This window comes from Phacochoerus africanus, chromosome 4, assembly GCF_016906955.1.
Source record: "Phacochoerus africanus isolate WHEZ1 chromosome 4, ROS_Pafr_v1, whole genome shotgun sequence".
NCBI lineage: Eukaryota > Metazoa > Chordata > Mammalia > Artiodactyla > Suidae > Phacochoerus > Phacochoerus africanus.
In genome coordinates, this window is record NC_062547.1 from 14240395 (window position 1) to 14251628 (window position 11234).

Below are 11234 nucleotides of genomic sequence, written 5' to 3' on the forward strand. Positions count from 1 at the left end.
CATAAAAACTGAAAATGTATGATGAGTTCAATAGATAGGGTAGAAATTAACCATTTCTTTTGAGTAATTTTGAGGACATTGGTGATTTATGTTTTCCATGACTATATGAAGATAATATGTATTTGAAAAGAGAATGATGGGAAGAGAGGCTCATTGTAAACAAGACTCTCTGGGTCTGTAAAATTTGACAAGATGAAAACATGCTGACAGTTTCATCTACTCTTTTTCCCTTCCACACAATGTCAAATTCAGTAGGTGTGACTAGAAAAAAAATTTATGGATTTTCAATTGTTTACAAACTCACTGTTTAAATTCTGATGTTAGAAGAACTGCAATTGTTTCTTCTTGCACCTAAAATAGGTGTTGGGTCAAGATACATGTTATTATTTTTAAATGCTTAAATTGGCAATTATTTCCCTGTAAGTCACTGTTATAACTGCAGAAAACATGACTCACAGTGGAATTTTTTATGCAGAACGTGTTATAAACTCTATGTAAGCAAAGCTAATTAATATAACTGTATGCTAGATGAGTTTTCACTTTCAAGTGTATACTAATTAATTAAACCTCATTTTCATGTAAATATACTTAATATCCTATGGTATCCACTTAAGATCCTATTTATGTCTTACTTTATAATGACCATCAGAAGGTAATAACACAATCTCATTGATGTTTTGGTTTGGAATGTGGTTTCATAAATATATTTTAGCAAGTTATTTTTAGAAAATTTGGGGAAAATATCGAGATATACTTTTTTCTCTTTATTTTTTTAAAATATTTTTGGGGTTTGGTTGTAGCAGAAACTAGCTGAACCCTTAGTAATTCTAGCATGTGCATTTGTTGCTTGTGATAAATTTTATATCTGATTGTAAAATTAACACATCATCCATAAAATGGATGCCCTGAATTTCATTGTTTTACACTATTCTTGCCTCATTTTCAACATATTTTTACTTAAAAGTTAAGTAAAAATTTGAGGCACAAATAACTGAATTTGATTATGAATGCTCAAAATCTATAACTTTTCTTGTTGAGATTCAAGTCCTGTTCACTTTCTTTTATTTACCAATGTTTTATAAGAACATTTAAAAAATACTGCTGGATTTTCACAAGTAAAGCAAAATTATGCATGCATTATATAAGCAAGTTTATATATTGTATAGGTTACACGTGTGTACAAAGGTATATGCATGGATTTTTGTGTTTGTATGTGTGTGTATTTCAGAGGAATCAACTTGATCAGCACTTTCCCCAGATTTCCATTTAGGAGTATCTCTCAGGAGCAAACTAGTTGTCACATGAAATAAACAACATAGTTATATCAATTATAATGTTATAATATTACATTCTATCTTGTACTACATATTTTTTCCTTTCCACATTTATGTGTATAATTTCAAGTTGCCTACTTCTCCAACAAAAGAACTACTTTCTCTATTTGGCTGTATTTTGACCACAGATTATAAAACATGGTGAGTTTGAAAGCTAGACAATTTCAGAGGTTGTTATGACCACTAGTGTTATTTTAACTAATTTGGAAAAATAAGCTACAATGGAAAAAATAAAAATCACTATAAAAAAAAGAAAAAAATGGCAGTATCACTCACATAAAAGGCCTTGCACTGCATACAGATTTAAAACATTTCCGCTTAATTAATTCAGAATTTATTTTTTTGTCTGAAACAAGAAAACTAACACTAATTCCCATAAAACATTAACCATCATTACTTATTAAGCAATCTCTCTACCCCTACTCAGTTTAAAATGTCAATAATTATAATATACATAAACTGTTTATATTTCTTTTGGTCTATTTCTCAGCATTCTAACCTGCTGCTTAATTAGTTAATTTGCTCACTCATCTAACAAATAGTACCTGAGTGAATATTATGTACCAGGCTCTGAATTGTTTGTTATCAATATCAATGAACAAAACAGAAGAAAACAAATCCTTTATCTCATGGAGCATATGGTGTGGAACACACATAAACAAATAACATAATATGTAAGTAAATCATACAGTATGTTAGTGATATTATGGAAAAATCTAGAAAAAAATACCGTAAGATAAAGGAGCGAAGGAGTGACTCTGGCTTAGGCATGAAAATGAAGACAGATTTTATTGAGAAGATGATAATTGAGTAAAAACCTTATGGAGGTGGTTCAGAGATCAGCCATGGAGGTGCATGAGGGGCAGTGGTCCAGGGAGATGGAATAACCACTTCAAAGGCCTTATAATGCAAATATTCAAAGGGTGTTTTAAGGAAATGTGGAAGCATCGTGGTTGGAGTCCAGGGCAATGAGAAAATGAATGGAACATGAGATCAGAGGAATAATAGAGGATTAGTGGCCAATAATTTAAGACCCTGTGAGCCATTGGAAGACGTTTACCTTGAAAAAAATGGGAAGCTCTGGGAAGGTTCTAAGCTAAGAAGCAATATGATATGACTTGCTTTTTTTTTTTTTTTTTTTCCTTCTTAGGGCCAAAACTGCGACATATGGAAGTTCCCAGGCTAGGGGTTGAATTAGAGCTACAGCTGCCAGCCTCCACCACAGCCACAGCAATGCCAAATCTGAACCTTGTCTGCGACCTACACCCCAGCTCACAGCAATGCCGGACCTTTAGCCCACTGAGCAAGGCCAGGGCTCGAACCCAAGTCCTCATGGATACTAGTCAGGTTTGTTACTGCTGAGTCACAATGGGAATTCCCTTTTAAAGGCCTACTTTAGTTTTTGAATTTAGAATGGAGTTCAGAAGAACAAGAGCCTGTAATTCAGGCAAGAGAGATGGTTGCTAAGATATAGCAGTAAAAGTGGTGAGAGGTCTTCAGATTCTGGAAATATTTTCTTTTTTCTCCTAGTTTATCCAAGCTTCTTTTTTATATTATTATAGTATAGTTGATTTATACTTTTTCTTAAATTTACACACACACACACACACACACACATATATATATATATATACATATATGTCTTAATACTATCTTCCTTCAAGTTCCAACCCAAGGGACTAGACACAGTTCCTTGTGCTGTATAGTACGACCCATTGTTTATCCATTCCAAATGTAACAGTCTGAATCTACTAACCCCAAACACCGTGTCTGTTTTCAATACAGATCTCTCTCATTCCATGAGGCAGAGTTGTTGCTTACAAGTGATGGTCCAACACAAATTCTCCTTGCTCTGGAATCTAGGTATTCAATTAGATATTATTATCTAGAATTAGATATTATTGAATAGGTCTCACCAATGGAATGCAAGTTATACATGAAACTTCTAGACTGAAGAGGTTAAGTACAGATGGCTTTCCCATTCTTTCTCCAACACCTGAAAGCTGGATATAGATGCTCAGGTAGACTTGGCAAACCACTATTGTGGAGGGCTGATGACTTGAGACCCTAAATGACAGCATGAATGGACACTGGACCGTGATCTGGAACACCTGTCCATAGGTTTTATGAGTGAAGAATAAAACTCATTATATTATGTTTTCGTAATTTCTCTTTTTGTTAAATACATTAGCTAGTAATTGTCCAAATGTGTAAATGGGCCAACTGCATGTCTTCTAGAACTACATCTTTGATTTAAAAAATCAGCCCTAGGGTTTTCTATGATCAGTTTCTGTTGCTATGTTATGAATCTCATTCTTTAACTACCTCTGAATATATTTCTTCTAACATTTGAAGTTCAATGCTTGATTGATCAATGAACATTTTTGCTTGATTAGTAATGATGATTATTTAATAATATATTTAATTTTCACCATATCATATATTTTGAAATGCATCTTTTGTACTATGTTATGTTTTAATTTTAATTTAGCTATTTTTTACTCTCAGACCTAATAATGATATAAGTAAATGTTTTAGCTTATAAATAATTGTTTAATAACTTAATATTAATTAAAAATGTATAATTCATTGTCTTAAAAACCTTGTGCTCTTTGACATCTTTTAGATAACGTTATAGTTCCTGTGTTTTTCAATAGCAATTTTGGAAAGTATTCTATGGTTGTGTTATTACATGCTTTCTAAAAAATTTAGATTTATATATTAAACATCTATGATTATTTATTCTTTTTATTTATTTATTTATTCCTCAGCATATTTATTCTTATTTTTTCTGTTTGCTTTTGAGAAATCTAAGACATTAAAAAGTCAAATTTAATTTTAATTCAAAATATTATCTCTATATAATTTATGCTGGGTAATTCATTCATTACACACATTGACTATTATATCTTCATTATGGATGCCATTCTTTAGTTAAAAGTGACATTTTATCGGAGTTCCCATCGTGGCTCAGTGGTTAAGGAATCCAACTAGGAACCACGAGGTTGTGAGTTCCATCCCTGGCCTTGCTTAGTGGGTCAGGGATCCGGCGTTGCTGTGGCTGTGGTGTAGGCCAGTGGCTACAGCTCCGATTAGACCCCTAGCCTGGGAACCTCCATATGCCAAGGGTGCGGCCCTAGAAAAGACCAAAAAAAAAAGTGACATTTTCTCTCTTATTTAATGATTTATAATTTATCTTCTGCTTTATTTATTTATTTAGTTAGTCATGGCTGCACCCATAGCAGGTGGAAATTCCTAAGCTAGGGATTGAATCTGAGCCCCAGCTGTGACCTGTGGCAATGCTGGATCTTTAACCCACTGTGCCAGGCCAGGGATGGAACCTGCACCTCCACCGTGACCTGAGTCACTGCAGATGGATCCTTAACCCAACGCACCACAGTGGGAACTCCTACTTGGCTTTATATTAACACTGTGATCTTTACTTTCTTTGCATTTGAATTTACTTGTCCCGTGCCTTTTAATCTTTCTGAGTTTTATGTGTGTCATCTGTAGGCAAAAGTAGTTTTATTTTATTGCCTCCCATTGTACAAAATTGAAACACTTATCAATTAATTTACGGAGAGTTTATAGGACTTCAAGGCCTCTTCAAGGAGAACTCAAGGAAAGAATTATCAGCATCACTCATTTCGTTGTAATGCCCCCTCCCCTATCTTGAGCAACCTGGCCTACTCCTTCCTAACCCGACTAGAAAAGGTATGTGTCCCACTCTTTATCCTGCTCCTATAGGGGCAATAAAGGCCTCCAACCAATCAGGAGGCCAGGAGGTGTATTGCAAGACCTCACCTCTCTCCCTCAGCTATAAAAACAGACACAGCCATGTGTTGTTTGGTCATCCTGCTGTGGTAGCATTGGAATCAAGCAATGAGATCCTGCTGTATAGCAGAGGGAACTATATCTAGTCACTTAGGATGGAATATGATGGAGGATAATGTGAGAGAAAGAATGTATATATATGTGTGTGTGTGACTGGGTCACTTTGCTGTACAGTGGAAATTGACAGAACACTGTAAACCAACTATAATGGAAAAAATAAAAATCATTAAAAAAATAATTTTGTTTCTGCTTCATGGAAAGTGTGACCTTAAGCAAGTCACTGAACCTCTCTAAGGTTCTAAGTTTCTTGTCTGTAAAATGGGAATAATAATGACTACAGGAAGTAGTTTCGAGAATTAAATTAGCATAGTGACTGGCATATGCTAACTTCAATCAATGCTTTATTGTTGCTATGATTAAGTTTCTAGTTTTTTGTTTATAAATTGAGGGATTTGGAGCAGATACAGGTTTTCCCACTTTGGTATGTCATCATTTTGGTATAGGGGATAATACTAGTTTTATCTTTCACTAGAAAAGCAAAGTGGCACAGACCATGAAGCACAGAGCACAGGACTGGCTTTGCAGGTTGAGCAATGCCATCCCCAAGTTCAGTGTGATGCAAACCCAAAGCAACTTGTTATTTGATCCCAGGACACTTTCAAAATCACTTGAGATTGGGGAAAAATAAAACTGTGCAAGTCTGTTACAAAACCCCACAAAACTCAGCAGTTGACTCTTCCTCTAGAGGTATAATTTCCCCAGGGTCAATTCAAGGGGAAGCCTCTTAATTGCTTTTTTTTTTTTTTCCTAATGCAAACATTTAAGGAAAACCTCTTTTGTGGATTTCAATGTTCTCATTTTGTTGGTATATGTTGTTTACAACTTCTTAGATAGAATTAACTTTTCAATTCTGCATTCTTACTGGGAATACCTCCCTTCATTCTGAGGTTGGTGTACAAATGCATCTATCTAGAACTGGAAGATAAATGTTGCATCTTAGATTTTTATTTTCTGTTATTCTTTATTAATTAACATTAACATCAATTAATATTACTTACGCCATACATATTATCTGTGTATTGGTGTATATTTGTGTATGCGCAAGAGAGAGAGAGAGGGAGATAGAAAAGTAAATTTTCTGTAGATATTTGATTATTTAATTACTACAAACTAATAATGGAAGCTACAGTTTCTAGGAGAGCATTTAATAATAGGTATGCCTTGTATTTTCATTGTAATATGTCTTTTCATACTCACAAACACACAAAGAAATTGATTCTATTATTATTTTTACATCATATTAAGACATGGATAAATTAAAAACAAAGCAAATGAGAATAAAACCTGCCCAAGTTTGTAAAATGAATTGTGGAGCCAGAATTCAACCAAGACAATTAAATTTTGACAATATAAACAGAAATCTTTTACTGGAATATTTAGTATTCCTCATGCTTGCTCTTGGGAGGAAAATAAACCACGGTTATTGGTAACTGAATTTGAAATACAAAGAGATACAGTATGGGAAGTTTGAGTATATATTTTTGCCTGGTGTTGGTGAGGAAAAGCCTCTAAGTTCCTCTAAGTTCTCCAAGACTTTCCCTTTTTTCTAGAACTTTTACTTCCTAAGATCAGACCTGACACTACTTTCCACTACTTTCCATATACACACACATATTTTTTTTTCTAAATCATCCTTGGTGCTGTGCAATTAGATTTGACTTTCCATATAAAAATTCCTCAATGCTAATCCTTGAAAAATTCAATAGCAGGCAGCTGCTGGGTTATCCAATTTTCAGTAAGTTTAACTGATATTATTCTATTTTTTTTTTTGTCTTTTTGCCTTTTCTAGGGCCGTTTCCACGGCATACGGAGATTCCCAGGCTAGGGGTCTAATTGGAGCTGTAGTCACCGGCCTACGCCAGAGCCACAGCAACGCGGGATCCGAGCCGCATCTGCAACCTACACCACAGCTCATGGCAACGCCGGATCCTCAACCCACTGAGCAAGGCCAGGGATCGAACCCGCAACCTCATGGTTCCTAGTCAGATTCGTTAACCACTGCGCCACGACGGGAACTCCTGATATTATTCTTAAATTTTTGTGCCATTAGTTAATGCCTCAGTTTTTCATTAATCAGCCTGCAACTCTGGAATCATATAGTCTCCGTCTAATCTGTTTTGGCTGATGGCTTTCGGCCTTCTCCTGAGAAAAATTTTCTTTCCAAATGGAAGACAGTAGACCTTTATGAATAAGAGTCTACCTATTTTCTCTATGACAATGAAATTTACCTTTCTTTCCTGTTCTTATCCTTCCTTGTTACTACCCAGTGATAACTAGGGATAGTGTCCTTCAAATCAAAGCTCCACAAAATATAATTCTAAAGGTTCAGATAGGGCCTTGGAAATAATCACCTGGCATTCAGCTTTTGAAGAACACAGCACAATCCCAACTCCAAGAAATTCATTGTCCCTGTTGAAAATCTATCTCAAGATTCTTGTTGGATGGAATTACATTCTGTGGTCTACAGAACATAAATGTTTGCTCATGCTGATGGAATATCTCTCTCTTCCTTCCCCTCTCTCTCTCTCTTTCTCTCATTTTTAAGCAAAGTAAATGGTAGCTAGAATATGTATAACAGAATCCTTTCCCACACAGTTTCTTATAGCTTAGCTTTACTAGTTACATTGTGTATCTCTAAGAGTTTGGATGGGATATAAATATTTCTCATTATTTGATGAATACAAATTTATGGAATTATCTCCTATAAACATAATGCAAAGAACTAGTGTTTTCTTTTCTTTTCTTTTCTTTTTTTTTTTTTGCCTTTTCAAGGGCTGCTCCCACAGCATATGGAGGTTCTCAGGCTAGGGGTCCAATTGGAGCTGTAGCCACCGGCCTACACCAGAGCCATAACCATGTGGGATCCAAGCCGCATCTGCGAACTACTCTGCGAACTACACCACAGCTCATGGAAACACTGGATCCTCAACCCACTGAGTGAGGCCAGGGATCAAACCCGCAACCTCATTGTTTCTAGTTGGATTCGTTAGCCACTGAGCCACAACGGGAACTCCAAGAACTAGTGTTTTCTTAGGAAAATGATTTGTGTAATGTGGTTCTGGGAAATGTTCATATGATACAATCCATATTTAAAAATAAATTTGCAAATACCAGAAAGTTTTCCTAGAACATCACTGGATCTCCACAGATCCAATTATTGCCTGCTTTCTGCACCCAGGATAACACTGAAGGAATATGTCAGGGTTTTAGAAAGTTTATTTACATTAATACTGTTTTAAATAATGAAATTAATATCCTTGCCTAACATATCTCCGAATTCACAGAACATAGCAATGGAAAATATCTATAAGATTATAATTTCATGTTAGGCATGCAAAAGAGCCCTATCCAGGAAATATGCATAATGTATGAATGTGTGTAAGTGGTTTACCATTTCGTTTTAATGACTAACGTGATCATTTTTCCCCTCTTTAAATGAGTGCACATATGAAGTTAGGTTAAAAATAATTTTATCGGAGTTCCCGTCGTGGCGCAGTGGTTAACGAATCTGACTAGGAACCATGAGGTTGCGGGCTCGGTCCCTGCCCTTGCTCAGTGGGTTAACGATCCGGCGTTGCCCTGAGCTGTGGTGTAGGTTTTAGACGCGGCTTGGATCCCGCGTTGCTGTGGCTCTGGCGTAGGCCGGTGGCTACAGCTCCGATTCAACCCCTAGCCTGGGAACCTCCATATGCCGCGGGAGCGGCCCAAGAAATAACAACAACAAAAGACAAAAAATAATAATAATAATTTTATCTCAGATTTAGGGCTAACAAATTTTTGGATTAAATGGCTTCCATCTCTAATCATGAAGATTATGCTTACAATGAAAAAGAGTAAAATTATTACTTTTGAGTTATGTTGAAATGAGAACCGTAACTCTCCATAAATACCTTAAAGTATGTAATTACCAAACATGCCTGTGTTGGAAAAAAGGGATATTTAAGTAGGAGTCTTGGAAACCTGGTCCTAGCATATGTCAATCACATTTTGTATAAATTCTATATAATATAGAATGTGCATTTATCCAAGCAAACTTCAGACAGACTGCTACATAGCAAGTACTCAGAAATGATTTGCTGAAAAGAATGGTAAAACCCAGTCATAGATATTTAATAAAGAAAAAAATGAAGGAGGTCATTGGAAAAATATAAATTAATAAATAAGTGATACTTGATTTTAAATTGTGTTTCCTTTTACTTATCACAGAGGTGTGTAACTAATATTAACCAAGAACTGAGAAAATGCTCAATTTCACCGATGTGACGGAGTTTATCCTTTTGGGGCTAACCACTCGTCCGGAATGGCAAGTTCTCTTCTTCATCCTTTTCCTGGTGGTCTATATCATCACCTTGGTGGGTAATATTGGCATGATCATGTTAATTCAGGCCAGTCCACAGCTCAGCAGCCCCATGTACTTTTCTCTTAGTCATTTGTCATTTGTTGATGTGTGGTTTTCTTCCAATGTCACCCCTAAGATGTTAGAAAATCTATTATCAAAAACAAAAACTATATCTTATGCTGGTTGTTTGGTCCAGTGTTTCTTCTTTATTGCCCTTGTCCATGTAGAGGTTTTTATCCTTGCGGTGATGGCCTTTGATAGATGCATGGCCATCGGGAACCCTTTGCTCTATGGCAGCAAAATGTCAAGGATTGTCTGTATTCGACTGATTTCTTTCCCTTACATGCATGGTTTTCTGACGAGTCTGGCAGCAACCTTGTGGACTCATGGCTTGTATTTCTGTGGGAGAGTTGAGATCAACCATTTCTACTGTGCAGATCCTCCTCTCATCAAAATCGCCTGTGCTGGGACCTTTGTGAAAGAATATACCATGATCATACTCGCGGGCATTAACTTCCCATATTCTCTGACTGTAGTTATCGTATCTTACCTGTTCATTCTCGTTGCCATTCTACGAAGGCATTCAGCAGAAGGGAGGCGCAAGGCCTTTTCCACCTGTGGGTCCCATTTGACGGCTGTCATCGTCTTCTACGGAACCCTTATTTTCATGGATCTCAGACGTCCCTCAGAGGAGTCCGTGGAACAGGGGAAAGTGGTGGCTGTGTTTTACACCACAGTGAGCCCCATGTTGAATCCCATGATCTACAGTCTGAGGAACAAGGATGTGAAAGAAGCCATGAGCAAAGTGATCAGCAGAACATGTTTAACAAAAAATAAAATGAGGTTGGGTTAACTTTTTCCTCTATCGCTTACATACATGTGTTTGTAAACAGATTATTGTTCAATACATAGCTGAAGACATTTTACAAAAGCTAAAGACTGTGTACATGAAAAAAGGAGGAAAAGACCAAAATTCAGAGAATGAAGTGGATGGACTCATTCCTATTGATTAAGTAGTTAAATTGAATTTAAAAATAATAAATGAATTAATAGAAAAGAAGATTTAAGTCCAGGTTCACAGGTATTCCATTCAAACTGTTTATGTACTTATCTAGAATGAAGATATTTTGTTTTAGTTATTCAAAAGTGCAGTGGATGAATTTAGGAAATATTTACTGATTTGCCTATTTATGGAGTAATTTGGGGCAGAAAAAAATAGCATCTTTCATGTAACTTTCTAGTGTGAAGGTTTATAAAAGGTAGTCTCAGCTGTGGTTGTAAGATTGACGCGTAATGTTTCTTTTAATGTGAAGGGTGGATCTGTTCAGAGACTACTATTTTGAAAAGAGCAATCCTATTGTGTTTAATCCTTTTTTCCTCTTTTTAGTTTAAGAGATATAACATAGTAAGTGTCTCTCTTTTACAGATTCCGGTAACTTCCATATTTTAACTCCAAGTTTTCCTGTGACCAGACTGTGTACCCTCCCGCATGCCCTGGCTATAGTGCCTTCATTCTGAATGAAAAGTAGGTAGAATTAGTAGGTGTGTCATTTTGAAAGCACAGTTCTCCAGACAAAAAACTAAATTGACATTTTGCACTTTTTTTTTCTTCTTAGGGCCAAACCTGTGGCACATGGAATTTCCCAGGCCAGGGGTCGAATTGGAGC

General features: G+C 36.0%; 1 protein-coding gene across 1 annotated transcript; it reads left to right on the plus strand.

The window, feature by feature from the left end:
* Positions 1-9469: 9469 nt before the first annotated feature.
* On the plus strand, positions 9470-10420 carry LOC125124443 (olfactory receptor 5M3-like). The gene has a single exon (XM_047774553.1). The coding sequence runs from the start codon at positions 9470-9472 to the stop codon at positions 10418-10420; it is 951 nt and encodes a 316-aa protein (XP_047630509.1).
* The last annotated feature ends 814 nt before the right edge of the window (positions 10421-11234 follow it).